Raw genomic sequence first — 24305 nt, 5'->3', positions numbered from 1 at the left:
CTCAAACAAAAATCATTTGTACAATTACAGTGATAATCATTCACACAGTGATATGTCTGAAAGTATCACCTTACAAAATATTCCTGGTGGATACTTCAGTATTTTAAGCATTTTAAATTTTCTATAATTATTACAAAAATACTTAAATTATTAAATACAGCTCTGGTATATCAAATCAGGTACAATCAATAGGTACGTTAATAAACTTAAACATCATTTAGCAAAAATTAAACTTTTGATAAAAAATGATAGTATAACTCAAACTGGTTAATTCAAATATTAACTTGCTATTATAATAATCCAATAAAAAAATTATAAATGTAGTTTGAACTGTTAAACAAACAAAATTAATAGATATTATTTTTTTTTTTTTTTTTTTTTTTTTTAAAGAAAACTACACTGAAAATTAAACAAACAAAAAATGATTTTACTGACTATAATTTAAAAAATAAAAACAAATGTCTCTGTCTTTCAGATTAAACGAACATGTATTCGTAAATTATTAATTATTTTTTTTTTCCAAAATTAAAATTCAACAAAAAAAAAAGCTTTTTCTCAAAACGTTTCACCAATTGAATAATATAATAATATAATATAATATAATAATATAATAATATAATAATTCAGAACTTTTGTTTTTTTTTTTCAAATCTTTTATTAATACTCATATATTTTTTTTTCTAAATAGAATCAAATCAAAAAATAAAAAAAATCTTACTAGAACACTGGTGATTAATTTAACACTATTGTTTGTTAAAACAAATAGTGTGGTACCCTTCTGTGCGCCACGACTGGTATGGGCATGAATTGTTTGTGTGCCCCCGACGTCGAAAATTGGTGCAATAATGGTCTCCCTGGAACTCGTTCAGGCAGTTACGCTAGGTGTGGTCCTTGGCTTTGCATTTTAAACACCCTGGTTTTGGTATAGGCGTTAACCTGGTTTCGATGGTTTGAGCGCCACTGTGCGTTGACTTTTAGGTGTCAAATTTACTACCATCCTTTTCACTGCTTCCTGCCATTCTGCGTTGGAGAATACGTCTCGGAGATTAGTGTCGGTTACTATGGCACTTCTATCAAACACATGTTGACATCTAATCGCCAATGATAGAACATTGGTGACTTGAATCTTGACCTTGACTCCCTGTGGTTATTCTGGAATCACGAGCACTGATTGCGGCTCTGAATATACTAACACGTTGTTTTTGCTGGATACTCGGTGAAACCATGACAGCAATTGGACATCTGTTGTGACAGGTTTATCAAAACCCAAAAATGCTTCTGGAGTTGTAAAGACTCGGTTTGACCAGTATGATTTCCTGTCCCCTACATTCTCGTTAAATCTCTAGCTTCAAAGTATTTTAGCTGCAGTTGTTGAACTGGGTGATGATTTGTCCTCCTTTATTAATGACAACATTGAATTCAAGCAGTCTACTCTGTAATAAAAGTCCAACATTAGCTAATCAATACATGTATTGGTGTTAGTATTATTTTTGATATGTTTTGTGTTTTATGTTTTACAATAAGAATATATAACATCAGCATTTATCTGCTCAGGTCACCACTTAGCTTCGCTTGTCTCTCAGATCGTCCTACTTATAAAATTATTATCACGATCCTGTAAATTAACTAAGCTATTTGAAAAGAAGCTAGGTACGTAATGTGGCTCTCGCCAAGCTGGGGCAAGTTTCTTTATGAAATTATCAACCTTTTTACTTAATTTATTATTCTTAATAAACACCTCATTGTCTATACTTATTTCAATATTAGGCTCAAGTTCTTTCTGGTCTTGCCTCAGTTAAGCTCTCATCATGAATGACTTGATGTAATGCCTAAGCTCGTCAATTAATGATAATACTGTGTTACAATGATCTGGATTATTTAATTCTATTAAAAACTTTCCTTGTCGATTTAAATCTAAATACCTAGGGTCGCGACCAAAATTCAAATAAGCAGGACTGTCAATGAGCTGTGAACAAATGTATTATACGCGTATACAAGCTCTGGTAAATTCTGGTCCCATTTGGTATGTTTTTCTGAAAGAAAAGTTTTAATTGATAATTTTAAATTTCTATTTATTCTTTCCAACACCAGTCAAGTAAATTACTCATCCTGGCACTTTCAAGATTCTGTCTATTATTTTAACACGCCCTGTTTTTGTTTTTTTTTTTTTTTTTTTTTTTTTTTTAAACAAAAACTGACGTCAGTTAATCGTCTGATGTATAAAGCTCATCCTCTCTTTTTATGTTGAAGTGGCAGGGTGGCCCTCCCCCCAACCAAAGGACTGGTGCTTGGATCGCAGGAGTTCCGAGTGGGTTGATTACAGACTCCTGCGTGTGTTGCACTCTCTCTCTCTCTCTCTTAGCTTTTTCGTCTGTTGCAGTCGCATCCTTGTTCAAAAATATTGATTGAAAAGAATTGAAAATGATGAAATTCGAATTCTTTTCAATAATTTCAATTTTTTCGTTTGTATATATAGATATACAGTTTGCATGGAGTGTTCGCTTTTCAATTCTTTTCAATCAGTATTTTTAACCAGGGATGTTTTTGCTGTTATACCGACTTTGAAGCGACGCACACAGATATCGACGCGTTTGTTCCTGCACTTCCTGGTCAGATGGTCTCCTTGTTCTCCACAGTTTAAACATATATATGTTTCTCTTACTGATTTCCTACTGTCTCCTGAGCTTGTTGATCCTGAACTTGTTGATCCTGAGCTCGTTGATTCTGACCTTCTATTTCGTTCTCGCGACCGTGATTTATCTCTGTAATTGTTATATTTTTTATTATTTGTTTCAGTTACAACTCTTATCATTTCATCAAGATCTTTCGCTTTTCATCTTGAATATATTTTTCGATCTTTTCTCGATTTCCTTTGATATTTTTTCACTCGTCTAACTGGTTCTGCATCTGATTCATCTTCTGTTGTTGAACCTAATACTGAGTCTTTAGTATCTTCTAGTCTTTTTACAGTTGTTTCTCTCAATTCTTTGAATTTTCTGAATTGTTCAATTCTTACTTCTATTATTGCTAATGCTTCAGTTAATTGTTAATACGATTTTGCTGGTGCCAATGTATTCAGTTCTTTCTGAATTTCGACTTCTAGCTTGGGTTTTATTATTTCTATTTACTGTTTTACTGGCATTTTCTTTTCTAACTCTTCAAATTTCGTTCTCATTCTTTCTACAAAAGTGTGTGATTGTTTATTTTTATTTTGGAACATCGTAAAAATTTCTTGTAAAGTTTCTGTGTAACCTTTTGCTTTGCAGAATGTCTTCTTAAATGCTTTTTTGACTCCTTCCCAATTATTCCAGCTTTGGATGTTCTGTTTGATCCATTCTTTTTTCTTGCTCAAAGCTACTTTCAGTAATTCTAATCGATCTTCAAATATCATATTTTGCTCTTCGCATGCTTCGGTTATATTTTGTATCTACTGTCTCGGATTTGTGTTTTCTTCGTATTTCAATTCCTTTGCACGAATCAGCGTTTCCATTGATTTTATTTTCTCTGCCATCAATTTTAAGTCATTTCTGTTTCTACTTGATTGATTTATTTGCGTATTCTGGAATTGTTGTTGTTCATAGTAAAAACTTTGTTGTGTTGGTAAATATCCTGGGTTTTGGTATTGTCTTTGATATGTACCATGTTGTGTTGATAGATATCCCGAATCTCCATACTGATCTGTATATGTGCCTTGTCGTGGTATGTGTCCTCGCGTTTGGTATATGTGGTGATCATATGAATATTGATCTTGACGTCCTTCACATTGTTCTCTTTTTTGACATTCCGTGTACTGGTTTCGATGTTGATGCCTCGATGGTTAATAATACGACTTCTGAATTTTTCCATTTCGTACTTCGTTATTTTCAATCACGTCGTCTTGCATTCGTGATCTTGTGTTTCTTGAATTTTCTGGTCTCTCCAGGTATATTGAATTATCAAACAGTTGAATTCCCCTGGCAATATAGTCTGTAATTGGGTTTCCCCAATGTCCTATTTCATTTTCTGATAAATCTAGTTCTCTTTGTAATGCTTTTATAAGTCTTTGATTCTTGACTGCTGGCATTGACTCGATCATTTGAATGCGGGATACTAAATTTTTTTCTTTTCTTACGCTTGATATGTTTCCAAGAATGTCTTTCTTTTATTCTTATCCAGGTTCCACATTTTTTCTTCATTTGTTGTATATGTATCATTTAATTGTATTGTTTCATTTCTTCCGGTTTGATCTCGTTGAGTACCACTTGTTGATGCAGATCTCATCTGTTCAATTGTCTCTTGTGCTTCTCTCAACTTGTTACGCAGGTCTTTATTCTGTTTTCGCGTACTAACTATTTTTTCTGTTTATCAGTCAGTCAGAATAAATAGAAATCAAAGATATAAATTTTTCAAAAAATTTTCAAGTGACTTTTGCTTAAATTTACTATATTGATTTTTATTTTCAATATTTAGCTATTTCCAAATTTTTATTTTATTTCTAACTGTTTAATTTTTGTTATTTTGTTTTTTTTTTTTTCCACAGAACACCAAAAATTTATCTAATCTCCTCAAACAACTAGTTTTTTTCCACTTTTTTTCTTTCAAAAATTAAATTTGCACTTAGAAAGAAAATTAAGACTTTTTGAAACAAATGAAAATTAACAGTATTTTAAATTTATTATTATTTCGATGTAGAACCAGAATCCTCCAGCACTTGCTCGTCCACCTGTCAACAACTTTTATTACGCGTTAATATATGCACAAGCACATATTTTAATAAAGTTATAAATTTTATAATTGTAGGTTTATATCAACTATATTTATATATTTTATTGTTATTTAATACGTAATTTACCTTTATATGTGAATTTATTCAAATTATAAAATCAATACCTGTTTATTTGTTGCACGTGTTTGACCTTGATTATTCAGGTTATTTTTATTTAATATTTATCTGATCTGAAAATTCTTATATAGAAAAAAAATTCAGTGGTTTTATATATTTGTTAATGAATATTTTATATCAAAAATTTTATACCTGCGTATCTTTTTAATAAAAAATATATGAACTGAATTTAATGACGCGTAATCTCCTTAACTGCGACTTTGTTGATGAATTTGCTGGTTATTACCTATCTATTTCTCACTGATGACGTGCTGAGCGCTTGTTTTCTACTTTATCTACAGAAAAGTTGATAAATTCCTATTTGAGCCTCTGAGACTTATTTGAAATATTATTTTATATTTTCCGCTTATAATCTCTTATTTACTGCGGATTATTTTCCTACAATATTACTGCTACTCTAAGTGGTGACTCACCTGGCTGTTCGAGGCATAATCTCTTTCGGAATCTTTCTTTTATTCTTTGATCTTTACACGACAGATTTTATTTTATTTTTAATATTTTTATCTCTTATTTTAGGGATTAAATTTATCTATTTTAACTTCACATAAAATCTTGTGATTTATTTTACAATCATCAAATATTTCACTTATGACTAATTACAAATAATTTTATAATTACCTTATGCTAATTAATATTCATTGCGTTTTAACGCTATTTTTCTTTACTAATTTTTTTTGTTCGGAAATTAATTTTTCCTATTTCAAATTTTTTTTTTTTTTTATATAACAAAATAAATCTTTGAAATTTTAAAAAATAACAATTTGTCTCAAACAATTTTTGAAAAGTTTCTTCAGTTTTTAGAGAGGAAGGTTTTTTTTCTCCTCTTCTCTTTTTTTTTTTTAATTAGAGCGCTACAAATAATAATTTTAATTTGAAAAAAAACAATAATGAACAAAAATAATAAGAAAATGAAAATTAATAGAAATTGTTTTACGTTTTTTCTTTCTGATAAAATACGTACAAAAATCAAACTAAGGTTTTCTGGAACAATTTTTAACTTCCCGCTAAGAAAATCGAAGATTTTCAAAAATCGGGAAGTTATTGTTTGCGCCCCATTTTGCAAAAATCGAGTTCTATCAGATCTTGACGTTTTGAAGCCCTAAGGAGCTTCCCTGACTCTTTTTACGATGATGTCCGTACGTCTGTATGTATATGTATATGTGTGTGTGTGTGTGTGTATGTATGTATGTATGTAGGTAAACCTCTTATAACTTTTGAACGGCTTGATCGATTTGATCGCAGTTGGTGTCATTCGAAAGTGGTGATCTCGACGTGTTAAGGTCATAGGAAGCTTCCCGGACCACCCCCGCGATGTTGTCACTATGTCTGTATGTGTTTTTTTTTTTTTTTTTGTAGGGGGGGGAATCCTTTTTACGGATTCTAGGCATAGCTGTTTGGCCTGGATATGTGGCGACTCGACGCAGCGTCATACTAACTCGACACTAACGCCCCTACCCACTAAACCCTAAACCCCTTTTCCTTCTTTCCTCTAATCCCTCATGGAAACCGCCGTCAGGCATTACTTCGTGAAGGGAGGATCTAGCTACTGCTCTTCCTTCTGGTGGCTAAGGTGTTAACTATCTTCCTTCTATCTTCTGCTATTTGCTCTTTTTCTTTCGGTGGAACGCAAGTCTTTAAGGACTTCTGTTGCAAACGTGTTGGTAGCGTTCCAGGCAGCTTCTGATGACAACATTGCTTCTACTAGTGAATCTGGTTGCATTCTCTGGTTCAGGATCCTCTCCAGTTCTTCACGCTGTGGATCGAAACGAGGACATACAAAGAAGACGTGCTCCGCGTCTTCAGCAGCATGTCTGTACGTGTGTGTGTGTGTGTGTGTGTGTGTGTGTGTGTGTGTGTGTGTGTGTATGTGTGTGTGTGTGTTTGTGTGTAAGTATGTGAATCGCTTATAAATTTTGAACGACTAAACCGATCGGAACCTAACAAACGGCGTTCTAAAGAGTTCTCTCACACAGATTTCTTGAGAATTTCAACCAATTAGGACCGATAGATTTTGAGAAATTTTGAAAAATCTCAAAAAAACTAAGAAAAAAAATTTTTTTTGAAAGTGGTTTTTTTGGAATAACTTTAAAACGGCTTCATAGATCAACTCCAAAAACTAATCCGCTTTTAGCCTTAAAAAACCACGTCGATCGCCGCTGATCCGGTCAAAATCGGTTGATTCGTTCGAGAGATATCCTCGACGAAATATTTGGAAACAAGTGTTTCTTTAACATAACGCCGACATTTTTTGTAAAAACTTTCAAACGGCTCAGCCGATCAATTTCAAAAACTAATCAGCTAAAAACATCAAAAAACTACATCAATCACCGTCAAGCCGAACAAAACCGGTCAATTCGTTCAAGAGATATCGTGAATAAAAGAAAACCAAAAAAAGTGTTTTTTCGGAATTACTCTGAATTTCCTAGTTTTTTTAATTCAAACTTGAAGATTCTCCATAAGGCTAAAAAAATTGCGTTAAATGCCGCCAACCACGTGAAAATCGGTTGATTCATTCAAAAGTTGTTGCGGTTTGAAAATTCAAAAAATATTGTTCTATGAGCTTCTATCAGTCTTTTGAGCTCGAAGAGCTCAAAAGTATAGAAGAGCTATCTTTTTAAGCTCAGAGAGCTTAAAATAACACATAAATTGTATTTTTGAGCTCGGAGAGCTCAAAAACATCATTAGTGCAATTTTAAGCACCTAGGTATGGAATTAGCGAGAAGTTGCAGGGATGGCCTTTAGGGTCTACCGTTTCTCTAATTTTTTTATATTGAACCTGTTTGTTGAAATAATCACTACTTATTTGATCTTTTTATTTAATATTCTGGCAAGCTTATCAAAACGCGCTGGTTTAACGCTTGCAAATTTTAATTGCAAAGGGACAAAAAGAAGTATATGCTAATTAAAATTAAATATTAAATTTTTGAAATTTACAAAATAGGCAAAACGAATTAATTAAACTTAACGGATTAGGTTGAATTATTCAAATTACCACCACATGGGTAAGAGTCAACCTTACAAAGCCCAATTGAATTATTTAAACTATTCTAAAGAATAGGGTTCAATTAGTTTAATGTTTTACTATGTGCTTCAACTAGCACATAGGGCTCGAAAAGCTAACAGTTAACTACTCGGAACAACACCGTTAAAGCTACTGCTTTACACCTCATAAAATGCGGCAACAGCATGGTCAGTCACGCTTATATAGTCTAGCCAGCGGTCATGCTGTTGTATCTACCGGCTGTACCCGAGGTTACCCGGAGGCATACGATGGCAGTATCGTAACAACACATACATACAGACATACGGGCATCATCGCGAAAACATTCAGGGAAGCTTTCTAGGACTTTAAAACGTTAAGATCTGATGAAAACTCAATTTTTGAAAAACGGGGTAAAACCAATATCTTTCCGATTTTTGAAAATTTTCAATTTTCTTAGCGGGGAGTTAAAAATTTTATACTCGACAAATTTTGATCAATCGATAACATTAAAAAAATACATCTCCCAATTTTATCAATATTATAGTAAATAACACCGAAACACAAAGAAAAATTAAGAAAACGGTGGCCCCTGAAGGCCATCCCTGCAACTTCTGGCTAATTCCATACCTAGGTGCTTAAAATTGCACTAACGATGTTCTTGAGCTCTTCGAGCTCGAAAATACTATTTATGTGTTATTTTAAGCTCTCCGAGCTCAACAAGATGGCTTCTCAGTGCTGTTGAGCTCTTCAAGCTCTAATAATTATTTTATTACATCAAAAACGATCCAAAAAAACATGTCGGAGTTATGTGAAAAAAAAAATTAGAAAAACGGTTGACCCTGAAGGTCATCCTTGCAACTTCCCGCTCATTTTGTACTTAAGCGCTCAAAATTACACATTACATTTTTAAGCTCTTCGCGCTCAAAAAAATGATTTTTGTGTCATTTTGAGCTCTCCGAGCTTAAAGCTCTGATAACAGTTTAATAAAACACAATTTTTTAAATTTTCAAACCACAATAACTCTTGAATGAATGAACTGATTTTCACGCAGTTGGCAGCATTCGACGCAGTTTTTGAAGCTTCATCAAAAATCTTCAAGTATGAATTGATCGAACCAGAAATTTTGGAGTCATTCGAAAAAAACACTTTTTTCGGTTTTCTTTCGACAACGATAACTCACGAACAAATCAACCGATTTTGACCGGACTGACGGCAATCGACGTGGTCTTTTAATGTTAAAAGCTGATTTTTTGAATCGATCAATAACGCTGTTGAAAAGTTATTTCAAAAAAACCACATTTGAAAAAATTTTTTTTGTAGTTTTTTTGAGATTTCTCAAAATCTACCAGTCCGAATCTGTCCAAAAAGTAATCAAAATCTTAGTTAGGTCAAACCCTTTCGAATGGCTCTCTGCGATGAAATCGGTCGAACCGTTCAAAAGTTATAAAAGGGTTACATACATACACACACACCCACACACACACACACACACACACACACACACACACACACATACAGACACTCGGACATCTTCGCGAAAACATGCAGGGAAGCTTTGTAGGACCTCAAAACTTCGAGATCTGATGATAACTCGATTTTCGAAAAACGAGGTAAAACCAATAACTTCCAGATTTTTAAAATCTTCGATTTTCTTAGCGGGAAGTTAAAAATCTATTAAACACGATTGTTAATCACTTGGTTGCATTTTCATGGATGGAATATTATCTTTGAATTGAAAAGATGGCAAAATTTGAAAATCTGTAAAAAAAAAGCATTTCAGACTGTCATTCTTTTGTATCGAATTTTTTTATCTTCAAATTACCTACGCAGTGGGTTCCTTTTACGTTTTCTGGTTACTTCTAGTATTTCTCTTGCTAGAATCCAGCAAAAATCTGACATCATATTGACATTCTAATTTACTCGATACCTACCCTTCATTTTACTTATGTCTTGATGAAATCGTTTTCCCTGTTCTTGTGTGTGTGTGTGTGTGTGTGTGTGTGTGTGTGTGTGTGTGTGTGTGTGTGTGTGTGTGTGTGTGTGTGTGTGTGTGTGTGTGTGTGTGTGTGTGTGTGTGTGTGTGTGTGTGTGTGTGTGTGTGTGTTTGGTATATTCATAGGAAAAATTGGTCAAACGGTCAAAATGGTACTCAGAGGTCCAGTGGACGCACAATTAGATTCAGGAACATAGTTTTAAATGGAAATATTATCGTTTATTTGGAACTCAGTAAAAAAAATTGTTGATTGTTGTTAAAGAATTTTAATTAAAGTTATTTTTTAATTAATTATTTACTGCTCCTTATCATGATTTTTCTCACGACCTTCGTGATACTTCTATCTGCTCCGGTTCGGTTCTGAAGACTTAGATAAAACTTTATTGAATATATTGACTATGGAAATCGATGGTTCTTCATTATTAGAACGTTATTGATTGCACGCCGATTTTGTTGATCCGTTTGGAACACATCATGAGTAAAAAATTTGCAAAAGAATATTTTCTTCACATAACTTGTAAATTTTCAAGTAAAAAATTCGCTTTTTAAGTAAGAAAATCGCTTTTTAAGCTTAATAAATTGCCTGGAATAGAACGAGAAATTTCCAGCATGAACTGCAGGGTCAACTGTTCTTCAGATAACCTTAGATAAGTTTTCGATTTTTATTTACATCGATTTTATAAGCAGTGATTTTTTCTTGTACTCAATTACTTTCTAATATTTCTAAATTTTCCATTTGGACATTAGAAAATTAAGAAATATTTAATAACCGATAAATTTAATAACACTTTTGCTTGATGGGATTTGTTATGATAACAATTTCTTCAATTAAGAATTGTTTTTCCATCAAAATTCCTTCCATTAAGAATTAATTGTCGTTTGATAGTCTGAGCAATAGTCATAATAGTATATTTAAGCTTTCAAAGTTTAGTAACTGTGAAATTTATACATCCTCAAGAATTCAATCTGGTCGGTAGAGAACAATCGAGATTCCTCATAATTAACTTTGAATTATAAACTTTTCTATTTAAGAAAACACAATTTGAGTAAAGAATTGAATAGTTAATTAATTACAGGATACGTTGATCGGAAATCGATTTTACGCTAATTTTCATAAATACCAAGTATTTAACTCGCACAATAGTAGGAAAAAAAAAATAAACGAATAGAAGAAAATAATTCTCAAGGATGTCTCTAGACATGCCGTTCATATATTTTGTCTCGAGGTGCCGCTTTGCTCCCTATGGGGTGGAGATGAGTCAGAGTAGAGGTATTGTCCCATTAACATTCCTTCCATGTGGAGCGGGTGCCGAGTGGTTAGGGCGGGATTTGATTACGGAGGGTCGCTAGCGGTTTCGAAGAGAGGGTCAAAGGGAGGGGAGGGGGTCGACAACGAAAGATGAAACAGGTGACGAGTCTCGATATTAGCTACGTAGATACAATTCAAAGGATATCGAACTTATTTTATGATAATTTGTTATTACGTGATCAAGCACAAAATGAAAAATATAAGAAGTAAATTTCTATGAACTGATATGTTGATGAATTTTAAAGACAACTAAGGAGCCGTAGAGTACACACGGAAAAAAAATAATACTCATAATTACAATATGAGTATCTGAGACCCGTATGTCAATACCTTGATTTTTAAGGTTTTGTATCTAATAAATCACTATAGTCTTACGATTTCTTAGGATTAAAACATCCTCATTAGAGCTATAGATTTCTGTAATAAAAAATGCAAGAAACAATACTATATTGCATAGTAAAAACTTAAGTTGAAAAAATTACGATCCTGGGTTGGAATTTTTTTTCAATAAGAGCAAGTAAACAAGCACGTATATTATGGATAAAAAAAATAAGAGATAGAATTCTACCCACTTCCAAACCAATGTCTATCCTACAATGACGATAGCCATTAGGAACTGTATTATTACTGATGCACTTAAAAGTTCATTCAACAAAAATTTTTTCGACAATTGTCATAATTAGTGGAATCTGACTTACGAGGAAAAATAGATGTAAATATATTACATTGTATTTATAAAATTATAGAAAGTTTTTATTCAATTAATTAATTTTTAACTTCCCGCTAAGAAAGTTAAAAATTAAAAAAAAAAACAGGGAGTCATTGGTTTTACCCCGTTTTTCGAAAATCGCGTTTTCATCAGATCCCATCGTTTTGAGGTCCTAGGAAGCTCCCCTGAATGTTTTCGCGATGATGTCCGTGTGTGTGTGTGTGTGTGTGTGTGTGTGTGTGTGTGTGTGTGTGTGTGTGTGTGTGTGTGTGTGTGTGTGTGTGTGTGTGTGTGTGTGTTACCATCTTATAATTTTTGAACGGCTAGACCGATTGGAATGATCTAAGCGGGGTTCCACAGAGTTTCATCAAACTAATCAGCTTTTAACCTTAAAAAACCACGTTGATCGCCACCAGTCAAATCAAAATCGGTTGATTCGAGAGTTATCGTTGGCGAAAAAAATTGGAAAAAACTTATTTTTCAGAATTTTTATGAAATTTTTAGTCTGACCAGTTCGCGATTTGAGATTCTTCTTTCAGCTGGTACCCTGGATTTTTTCATCCGATAATTGATTTATAACTCTTATGCCATATTCAAATTCAATAACAAAAAAATCTGGAAAAGGGTTAACCCTTTAGGCCATTACTGGAACTTCCCGCTATGTACGAGTCAAAAACACTCGATAAATTACACCGGCACACAAAAAAAAAAAAGTTGTCTGTACTTGGGACGCGCCACATATATTCCCATGTAATTTGACCCGCTGAACCCGAATTTGAGGTCCGTTTGGCCCCTACACCCTAGGATTTTGAGAAAACTGTAAAAAACCGAAAAAAAACGGGAAAATTGGGGGTTTTGGTGATTGAAAAATTTTTTAGATTCTAACTATGCATGATTTTCATGTATTTCGATCTGCTTTTATACTTATCTGAAGTGTACTCAGACCAGCAGCCATTAAAAGTCTAAGTAAATCCCGAAAACCCATGAAAATTGCGAAAAAAACAAAAATTCCCAATATTGTGATAAAAAATGTATTGAGCTAAATATATGATGATTTTCATGTAGGTTTATCGACGACATATAAATCTCCAACTTTTATAACTCAGACGTCTCGAAAACATCAAACAAATGTGCAAAAACCCCGAAAATTGGAAAAAATCAAATGTAATATAATAAAAATCGAGTTATTATTCAAAATAAATAAAAAATCATATCATTCGATCTGTGGTGCATAAAAAAAGTATTTCGTCTTAAGACTTAAAAATTAATTTTTTCGGAAAATATCATCAAAACCCTTTGGATTTGAATTTTAATTCGTTCTCCGCTTATATCTCACCCTTTTATCTTCAAACGTCCTGCATAAAGGGTTTCTCTTTCGTTTCCTCTCTTCTTCGGGTAAATCTCTTCAGAGTCCAACAATGATCTACCATCATATTGACATCCACTCATGTTTTGATGGAATGTTTCTTCTCTTTCTTCACTGAAATTACCAAGATTTTCAGGAAAGTGTGAAAGATGAGATTGTAAATAGTGCAATTTTGTATTCACATTCCCTAAAAAATTTCGAGATACTTCCTTAAAACTTCCCCAAGCTGCTCTCTCAATCTTGTGCATCTCATACTCAAGATTAGCATCCTGGAATTGAGTCCGAATTTGGGGTACATAAAAATTCCTTCTTTCAATTTATTGTCACTTATAGCTGGAAATTTTTCGTCCAAGTACTTAACACAGTTGCCATTTTTATCGAGAGCTTTGACAAAATGCTTCATAAGGTCAAGCTTGATATAAAGTGGTGGCAGCAAGTACTTGTAAGGATTAATGAGAGATTCTCGCATAACGTTGTGAGAACCATGATTCAAATTCTTTCTTGTTGGCCGTTCTTTTCTACTGTAGGGAATTTTCCGATCGTGACTATCCTACAAACATACAAGAAGGGATATATTGTGAACCAGATTGTTGGCTTAACTAGTGTAGCAATTTTCAGATCACCACAAACTTTTCAATGATTTTTGGTCAAATGAGCTACTGGAGTCGGTGCTTTGAGACTTCGCTTAGACAAAGCAATGAAAAACTTTCACTCCTCGTCCTGAAAGTGTTCGGCTTTAACTCATCAATCAAACTTCTTACATCTGAACAGTCCACTAATGAATTTTCGCCGTTTTAAAAATGTTATCAGATTTTTTTTCCCTATCACGATAAAAATAAGCTGTTGTATTTTTAGTTAATAAATTTTTTTTCTTTAAGCTGATGTTTCAGGGTTTTCACTTCTAGGAACTTTTTGGGCTCAGAATCGATTTCTTGCTTAAATGCTTGTGCCTGTAACCAGGGCACCTCCACGTGGTGACGGCGGGCAACAGGACCGTCTGGCATAGTCCCTGGGTTAACGGCTTGAATGCCGTCATGGCAGGCACAAGTAATAAGTGTTTTACGATGCAGGGACCCGGAATCCCAGTATCGGCGTCTGGTCAGAGTGAGAAAGCAGGCTCGCAGGCGTCGTCATCAAGTGACTGCAGCTCTTCATTAGTGGGTGACTTGGCTTCTGAAGCGTTTAATATGACAAGAAGTGTCTCTCACATATGTAACAAAACTCCAATTGCTTCTGTTACATATGTGGAGAATTTGAAGTAACGAAAAGTCGTAGATCTTTTTCAAACAAATTGAAAATGTCTACGAAACCTGCTTCGGTATCCAGATTACGAACTGGGAAGCAACTTGGGTACCACATTCACTTTGCAATCGGTGTCACACGATGCTTACTCGTTGGGAGCAGACGAAAAGTAAACAGTGCTTGAAATTTTCAAAACCTGTGATTTGGTCTGCACCAACGAGTCAAAAAACTGCTATTTTTGCACGACGGAAGTTTCAGGTTTTTCTTCGACAACCAAACATAAAATTCAATATGCCAACGTAACATCAGTTGTGCCAGCAGAAAAAGTTTTGAATGTCGAAGAACCTGCAGCTCCTGAACCAGTGAATGAACATGAAGAGATGGAAGTTGAAGATAACTTTGAAGAAATCGATCCTGAACCCGAAGAGATCCATTCTGAGGATGAAGAATACATCCCGAGTGGTGTTTCTAGAAGTAAAGACCCTGAAGTCTTCGATCAACTTGAATTGAATGACCTTGTACGAGACTTAGGACTATCTAAGGTAAAAGCTGAACATTTAGCCTCAGCTTTAAGGAAAAAAAATTTATTAGCTAAAAATACAACAGCTTATTTTTATCGTGATAGGGAAAAAGAGTTCCGGAAGTATTTTCAAAAAGACAGCGAAAATTCATTTGTGTACTGTTCAGATGTAAAAGGACTGATCGATGAGTTGAAGCCAAACACTTACAAAGACGAAGAATGGAGGCTTTTTATTGACTCCTCTAGGCGAAGTCTTAAAGCTGTGCTTCTTCATAATGGAAACTTATTGGCACCGATTCCAGTAGCTCATTCGACTAAACTAAAGGAGACTTATGACAATTTACAGGTTGTATTAGATAAAATAAACTATTCAGAACATCAATGGAAGGTTTGTGGTGATCTGAAAATTGCAACAATATTGATAGGCCAACAATCAGGGTTCACAAAGTACCCCTGCTTCTTATGTTTGTGGGATAGCCGAGACCGAAAGAATCATTACATTCAAAAAGAATGGCCAACAAGAACAAATTTGAATCCTGGTTCTCACAATGTTACGCGACAATCTCTAATTGATCCTTCCAAGTACTTGCTGCCCCCACTTCATATCAAGCTTGGCCTTATGAAGCAATTTGTCAAAGCTCTGGATAAAGATGGAAACTGTTTTAAGTACTTGGGCGAAAAATTTCCAGCTATAAGTGACGCTAAATTAAAAGAAGGAATTTTTGATGGACCCCAAATTCGGACTCTATTCCAGGATGCTAATCTTGAATATGAGATGAACGAGATTGAGAGAGCAGCTTGGGGAAGTTTTAAGGAAGTATCACAGCAATTTTTAGGGAATACGAAAAGTGATAACTACGCAACTTTAGTTGACGAGTTGTTATACAACTATAATACTTTAGGTTGCTTAATGAATACAAAATTGCACTATTTACATTCTCATCTTTCACACTTTCCTGAAAATCTTGGTGATTTTAGTGAAGAGCAGGTGAGAGATTCCATCAAGACATTAGTGTGATGGAAAACGATATCAAGGAACGTGGGATGTAAATATGATGGCAGATCATTGTTGGACTCTGAAGAGAGATTTACCCGAAGAAGAGAGGAAACGAAAGAGAAACCCTTTATGCAGGACGTTTGAAGATAAAAGGGTGAGATATAAGCGGAGAACGAATTAAAATTCAAATCCAAAGGGTTTTGATGATATTTTCCGAAAAAATTAATTTTTTTTAAGTCTTAGGACGAAATACTTTTTTTTTATGCACCACAGATCGAATGATATGATTTTTTTATTTATTTTTAATAATAACTCGATTTTTATTATATTACATTTGATTTTTTCCAATTTTCGGGGTTTTTTGCACATTTGTTTGATGTTTTCGAGACGTCTGAGTTATAAAAGTTGGAGATTTATATGTCGTCGATAAACCTACATGAAAATCATCATATATTTAGCTCAATACATTTTTTTTATCACAATATTGGGAATTTTTTGTTTTTTTTCGCAATTTTCATGGGTTTTTCGGGATTTACTTAGACTTTTAATGGCTGCTGGTCTGAGTACACTTCAGATAAGTATAAAGCAGATCGAAATACATGAAAATCATGCATAGTTAGAATCTAAAAAAATTTTTCAATCACCAAAACCCCCAATTTTCCCGTTTTTTTTCGGTTTTTTACAGTTTTCTCAAAATCCTAGGGTGTAGGGGCCAAACGGACCTCAAATTCGGGTTCAGCGGGTCAAATTACATGGGAATATATGTGGCGCGTCCCAAGTACAGACAACTTTTTTTTTTTTGTGTGCCGGTGTTATCTCTTCGAGCTCAAAAACATTACTTTTCTACTTTTTCGAGCTCGAAAATCTAGTAGTTATTGAAGACAGACTTTATTGAGAATTTTTATTTGAGTAGGGTAGCAGGGGCCGCCTGTCCAATCGGTCAAACAGATTTGTGGGTTCGTGCCCATATTAAGTTACCGACCGTCAATATGGCGGATATGGTTTACTGGCGGTTGGTGATCATGGTTAGGGTTTTCTATAGACTGAGTATATGGTCGAGCTTTTTTATCGACTTTTATAGCTGGTGCGTTTATCGGCTTTTATAGGTGGTGAATACTTCGATTTGAATTTTCCCGCCATGTTTTAAACCTTACTATCCGCCAATTTCCCACCATTTTGAGATTTGAATCCGCCATTTGAATTCCGCTATCTGGTGGCTGCTATCTGCCATTTGGTGGTCGCTATCCGACCGCCGATTTGGCGGATCTGTTTTACCGACAGTTGGTTCATCGATATAATCGAGCTTTTCTATCCGTCATTTTGAGTCTGAAATCCGCCATTTTAAATTGTGAATTTTGAATCCGACATTTTGAATTTTGAATCTGCTATTTGAATTTTCCCGCCATTTTTAAGCCGCATTTCACCATCGAATAGTTGCTGCCATCTGATAGTTGTTATCGGCCATCTGGTGGCTGCTATCGGCCATTCAACAACAGTGATGAAATCAGGATTGCTGTTCAGCCTCAAGATCTGTGCTTGCTCCCAAGCAAGAGCACATTACATTTTTATGGAAGAATAAGAAAAGCTGATGTTACCGGTGTGAGTGCTACTACAAATATGGATAACATGGCTGTTTGTCATGTTTGAAGAGATACGTTATGAGCTCAATGATGTAGAAATTGACAGATGTAAGAATGTAGGCATCACCAGTATTATGAAAGGATATGCTTCTCTGAGTCTAGGACAGCAAAATATTCTGGAAAATGCTGGTTGGATTGGTAATGGAGATAATAAAAAGTTGACTAATAATAGTTGTAACTTTGATGTCTCAGTACCTCTTCGTTTTATCCTTAGATTTGCTTCAAAGTGCCTACTATGGAAAAGAAGCTGAACCGTTATTAGCTAAGAAAAATTTTCTTAAGACAGCTCCTCTGTATATAATTGACTGCTCCAAGCAGAACGAGTCAATCAAGTCTAGGCCTGTGGGTATACATCTGGAGTTTGAATCATCAGCACAGTTTCCAAATCAAACTTCTGCTTACTGTTTAATAATTCACGACCAAATAGTGGAATACAATCCCATCAGCAGCACTGTAAGAAAACTTACTTAATGTTAGAGTTTGATCCTAATCCTATCATACACTATATGTATCTGTGGGACTTTGCATCCAGACAAGCAAGGTCCATGGGAACAAGCAGCAAGAGAAAGAGAACGATTTCACCGACGAATACAAGAATTAAATAAAATTATTGAACTTGTATTAATTAATAAACTCATTGTAATAAAAGAATTATTGATAAAAAAACACTTTTATTTGTAATTTAATGATTGTTTATTTATAAAACCTTATTAAATATTCTAAGATACATTAGCTTATAAAAAAGATTTATTCAACATTATTACATTCATAGCAGTCTTTCTTCAATGGATAAGAGCCGTCAAGAACATCGTTATACATAGTCCTATAATGCTCTGTACATCTTGTATAATTGATAAATCTTGAATCCATCCTCATACGCTCAGGGAGCTTTGATCCTATGGCATTAATTTAATGTTTTGTGAATTGAAGTATGAAAGATTCATCCAAACAGGTCATATCTTGTGGATCTATCTTGACTAAAGACAGGAGCTGATGAAAAAGCTGTAATGACTTTTCCAGTGATGGATTCAAACCCTAACAGCTGAGAAACCAACGTTTCATTCTATGTACTGTTTTATGCGCACAGGCATAGTTGCGTTTCCTTGAGTGATTTTCCTTCAGGAGACACGGTTGGATAGGATCACAGTCTTAAAGATGGTTGATAAATCTTATCTTTGATAGATCAATTATTTCAGATGAAAAATTAATTACTTTTTCAAGCCATCATTTTTTTTCCTCACCAAAAACATAAACGTAAGTTTTGTGCTTGAGAGTCTCTCACAGCACTTTTTCGAGTTCAGTATAGAAGAATGATCCTTCATCTCATCTAATACCATGCTTTCTCAACCAAAAGTCTTTGGTCTCCAAGACCATAAACTCATTGGTGTACTCAACTGATGGTTCGAAAGTTGTTAGCGCAGCAGAACTCAAAAAATCCACTTTATCACTAAGCGAGATAACAGCAAGCTCTTTGACAATAAAAGATCCATCAAGCGTTTAGAAGCCTTCAGAATCAATGAAAATCTCCATCTTCTTGACTTTAAGTGCTCAAGTTCAAGAACAAAAACTGAATGATGGTCTTACAGAGCAGATTGAGGATCAATCCCCACCACGGAAGCACAGTGTAGAGGGGGAAAGTCAGATTCTCAGAAGATCGCGTTAGAGCAGCTATCAGATGGCAGATAGCGTCTACCAGATGGCAGATACCAGACACCAGATGTCGGATTTACAATTCAAAATGGCGGATTTCAGACTCAAAATGACGGATAGCAGGCACTAGATCCCAGACAGCGGCTTTAAAATGGCAGATAGTAGGATTTGAAAAATGGTGGCAGAATTCACCACCAGTACCACCTATGAAAAGCTCAACCAAGTCGATAGAAAAGCGCGATCATTTCCATGAGCCAATTGTCGGTAAAACAGATCCGCAATATTAGCGGTTGGGTGGTGACTACCAGATGGCAGATAGCAGCTACCAGATAGCGGAATTCGAATGGCAGATTCAAAATTCAAAATGACGAAAAACTGGCGGATAGTAAGATTTAAAACATGGCCGGAAAATTCAAATCGAAGAATTCACCACCGGCACCACCTATGAAAGTCGATAAAAAAGCTCGACCATATACATAGCCTATAGACAATCCCAACCATGACCTCCAACCGTCGGTAAAAAATATTAGCCATGTCGACGGTCGGAAACTTAACATGGATACGGACCCATAAATCTGTTTCGCCGACTGGGCGTACACCCCCTGCTACCCTACTTATTTGCGATATCTTTCGAATACATCAATCGTTTTTGATAAAGCTTGCAGCATTCGACGGAGTTTTTAAGGTCAAAAAAGATTATTTACTACCTACCAAATATTTCGACGTAAAATTTTGAAGTTATGTTGAAATAAAACTTTATCCGAATTAAAAAAAATTGAATATCTTGAGAATAAATTGACTGATTTTGACGAGATTGACTGCGTTCGATACAGTTTTTTGAGTACTCATAGTTATTTTATTACATCAATGAGAATTCAAGAAGAAATTTCACGTTATTCAAATAAAATCATTTTTTTGAAACTTTTCGTCATCAATTTCGCTTTAACGCCTCAACCGATTTCAATGCGGCTTGCGACAATGGAGCTGTTTAAAACTCATTAAAAAAAAAAAAAAAACTTGTAACAGGGTAAAATTACCCTGAGTCGATAAATCACCAGATATCGATAATATTACGACGCAGCACTGGCGCGTCTCGATTTTCGGGTGTAAAGAGAGAGTAGGAGGGGGTAGTTTGGGGTTATTATAGGTGAGCCATGCATTACAATAGGAAGAAGTGGTGTAACCGCCAGATAGTGTGCCACGGAAGAGAAGAGACACTGATCCCCGGAGTAGTTACCAGACGCAAGAAGTCAACAACATCTAGGACTTCAATCTCAAGTAGTGAGTTAGATCGTCGTTTATTCATCAAGGTATTAAATATTAGTCTGTGGGCTAGAAGTGGACCGCGGTTAACCTGATACCAGGTTTACTTCTCTGATTAATTGTTCATAATTGATTTATTTTTCATTTAGTAATTCAACCATTTATTTAACTTCAATTGTTTAATGTTCGTTAGTCGGTGATGAGTGGATCTCAAGGGAATCTTTACCCGAGAGTCACTCAGTGACTTTGTGGTGTAAAATTTCGTGAGCATTTATTTGTTAAAGATTAATTTACTCGATTATTTATCAACAATTTTTAACATCTGAAAAACGGTTTTAGTTTGTACATATTTTATTGATCAATTTAATAAAATAAAAACGAATAGTAAAATCTTCGAGAAAATTCCAATTGTCTTCTCACGAATTCTAGTCAAGCGTCGGTTAAATTTTACAACGTAGTCAATCCGTATCCAAGGTCAAAATTACTAAGCACTAATGAATACTTGGCGTCCATTTTGAGCGCGCAAATTCTTGTCGATTATTTTACTCGATAATTTATTATTACTCGATAATTTATTATGAACAATTGAATTATTATTATTAATCTTATTTACTGAATAATTATTATTTATTAACATTATATTATTTATTGCGAATTTAATTATTGAGATTCTGGCGCATTTAAGACTGATTTACTCGTAGAAATTCTTTCGGTAATTTATTCTTGATATTGAGATATATTAATATATAATAATTTATTTAGACCGGAAATTTCTACGTGGTTGATATAGATATTGAACTTAAGTTCTCGAATTTATTTTTGATAGTTTAATTTCATCATTTAGATAAAATTATTTATTAATTATTTACCAGCGTGGATATTAAGTTCGGGAATATTCAGTTAAAATTATACGATGAAATTTAATAAGAATTTATTTTAATATTTAATATTAAATTTGTGATTGATTTTGAATAAATTCATGCGTCAGATTATAGTTCAGGATTTTTCGAGAAATTAAATTATCGGTTTTGGAATTGTTTTGTAAATTTTATTGCTAGCTGATGACTGAAAATTTTAAGTTGAGAATTTAATTTATAATATTTTTCTTGGATTAAATTTTGTTGTAAATTTAAGTAATTGAATAAAAGTAAAGTAAATTCAGTATGTGTGTGTAGACGTGTGGGGTATGAGTGTGTGAGTGTGGTGACAGCGTTTTCTCACATACGACAATCTCTGTGCGAGGTGTTTCGTTGGCTATTTGGTTAAGGTGTCAGTTGTGGGGTGTTAACAGGGATCCTTCGCATACGACAGTCTCTGTGCTAAGTGGTTCTTGTTGGTTGTTAGTTTTTGGCTCTGGATAGCCGCCAGTTAGGCTAGACGACCTCTGCATAGGACAGTCTTTGTGCAGAGTAATTTTACGGATCTGATCAGCCAACAGTTAGGCTATAGTTTTAAGAAAATTGTAATGTGAGTGTGAGTGTGGGCCTAATAAATCCTGGATATTGTTAATTGAAGATTTATTTATTTTACAGCACTTTCCTCCACTTTCTCTACTCTAAGAAGCTCTCGGCTCCGGACCGGTTCCAGGGACCGTGGCAATAATCTGGTGGCGCCCTTTTTGTAATTGATTTAGATTTCATTTTGTTATTTTTATTGTTTTACTTAAATTAAATTAAGAGGCCATATGTACAGCTAACAAAACTGTAACAAACTTTTTCTGAAAATTTTATTTTTGAGATTTCTCAAAATCTAATGGTCCAAATCGATTGAAATAGTACTGAAAATTAAAGTTTTCCACAACCCTTTTGAACGCCACCTAGTTCATTTAAATCGGTCGTGTCTTTTCACAGTTCTCACACACACACACACACACACACACACACACACACACACACACACACACACACACACACACACACACACACACACCACCAGAAGGAAGAGCGGCAGCTAATCCCTCCCCCCGCGAAGAAATGCCTTACGGCGGTATTATGGGGGATCAGAGGATAGAAGAGAAAGGGGTTTAGGGTTTAGTGGGTAGGGGCGTCAGCGTCGAGTTTTAGTATGACGCTGCGTCGAGTCGCCACATATCCAGGCCAAACAGCTATGCCTAGAATCCGTAAAAAGGATTCCCCCCCCCCTAAGAAAAAAAAAAGAAAAACACACACACACACGCACATACACACACTCATATACAGACATAGTGACATAGTAACATCCTCGTTAGAATCGTGAAGATCTGATAAGAACTTGATTTTCGAGAATTGGAGTGAATTCCTTACCTTTCCGATGTTTTGAGAATCATCAATTTTTATTGCGGAAAGTAAAAAATCTTTAAATCCCCAGAAATGGAAAAAATTTTTGACTCATTTTAGCTATTTTATAATGCTCAAAAACGTCACTGAAAGCACCTATAACGATTTGGGTAATAGAGCGTACATTTTGATGACTGGTCCTATTAACTACTGTTTTGAAATACTCTTTTATTGATGACTATTTCGAAAAAGTTATGAATGTAATTTTATAATTTAAATAATTTAAAGCATATTTGTTCCGTGACCGGTCATTATGTCTAACTGTTACAGTCTCTCCAATGCTCTCAATACCACATCAACTAGTAGGTGCACCACTTGGTTATTTAGTTATTCTTGAATGCTGCACAGAAGCTCATCCTACTTCACTAAACTACTGGACACGAGGTGACGAAGGGAGAATGATCCACGAAAGTCGAAAGTATAAAATAACATCATCTGCAGACAAACCTATCTATAGAACTCATATGACACTCACTATTTTTGATCTTGAGGTAATTTATATTTTTACGTTAATATACAAAAAAGTACAAATCATAAATGATAATACTAATTTTCTAACAAATGTATTTCACTTTATGTACACTTACTATCTCAGAACACAGCGCTATTTGTACCATTAATTCGAATGTAGCATCATCTATACGAAATTTATATCTATCTTACTTTGATTCAATAAAAGTTAAGAATCTTAAAGAAATTGTCACGTCAATTTTTTATAGACGCGTCGTGTTTAGCTTCAAAATGAGTGAGCACGATAAAAAATCCTCAGTATTTCAATGAAACAGTTAGTCCCTGGTCAAATTATGTGACCTCCTGGTCAGATATCTCATGATTCGCGCCAACGATCTTTTTGGACGCCGAAGACGAAAAATAGTGTGGTTGGAACAAGACTAAGTTTTTGAATAAATAAAATTAATTTGACAAAGAAGGAATTTATTACAAAAAATTTTCCCAGAAAATTAATTAAGCTCTGATTAATAAAATAAACTCAAAACTAAGGTTTTAAATTGAACTAATTTAAAAATTTAACGGAAGAGGAGGTTCACAAGGAATTTCTCGGCTTACTCCTCTTGAGAAACTACGACGACAATTCATAGACTTTAAGTTATTTGAAACAAACTTAATAAACTGAGTTTACACCCAAGATCACGACCAAAAAAATGAATCAAACGAAGAATGGAAATCTTAAGTCGCAGTTCATCATGGTAACGTCGTTCTCAGTAGGAAGGCTCCCCATTTGAATCTTCAAATACCTTCTGTACGATGGACTGGTCTTCGCTAATACAACTGGCTTCACCTTGTCAGTAATTTGCTCCTTGGCTTTTCTAGAGATCCACCCGGTTGTACGCTCGAAGATCGACTGAAAATTTAATGACTAAGGCTGGTATATAAGGTTTTTCTACGAGCTCAAGTATACAGCACGAGTATATCCAAAA

At 34.5% G+C, this 24305-nt stretch overlaps 1 protein-coding gene and 1 long non-coding RNA gene across 2 annotated transcripts in view; one reads left to right on the top strand and one right to left on the bottom strand.

The window, feature by feature from the left end:
• Positions 1-24305, top strand: part of LOC123273588 (lachesin-like) — a gene marked incomplete at its 3' end in the record, with an annotated part of 449749 nt that overhangs the window by 423757 nt on the left and 1687 nt on the right. The window contains exon 5 of the mRNA XM_044741027.1: positions 23140-23432. Coding sequence (XP_044596962.1) covers positions 23140-23432 — 293 coding nt within the window. The remainder of the gene's footprint in view (positions 1-23139; positions 23433-24305) is intronic.
• Positions 704-5099, bottom strand: LOC123273616. Its single transcript, XR_006511336.1, has 3 exons — positions 5015-5099; positions 4870-4944; positions 704-1433 (listed from the first exon to the last, which is right to left on the bottom strand). It is a non-coding gene; the product is annotated as an uncharacterized LOC123273616 (long non-coding RNA).

This window comes from Cotesia glomerata, unplaced genomic scaffold, assembly GCF_020080835.1.
Source record: "Cotesia glomerata isolate CgM1 unplaced genomic scaffold, MPM_Cglom_v2.3 scaffold_11, whole genome shotgun sequence".
Taxonomy (NCBI): domain Eukaryota; kingdom Metazoa; phylum Arthropoda; class Insecta; order Hymenoptera; family Braconidae; genus Cotesia; species Cotesia glomerata.
This window is presented reverse-complemented; position numbering and strand designations above follow the sequence as displayed.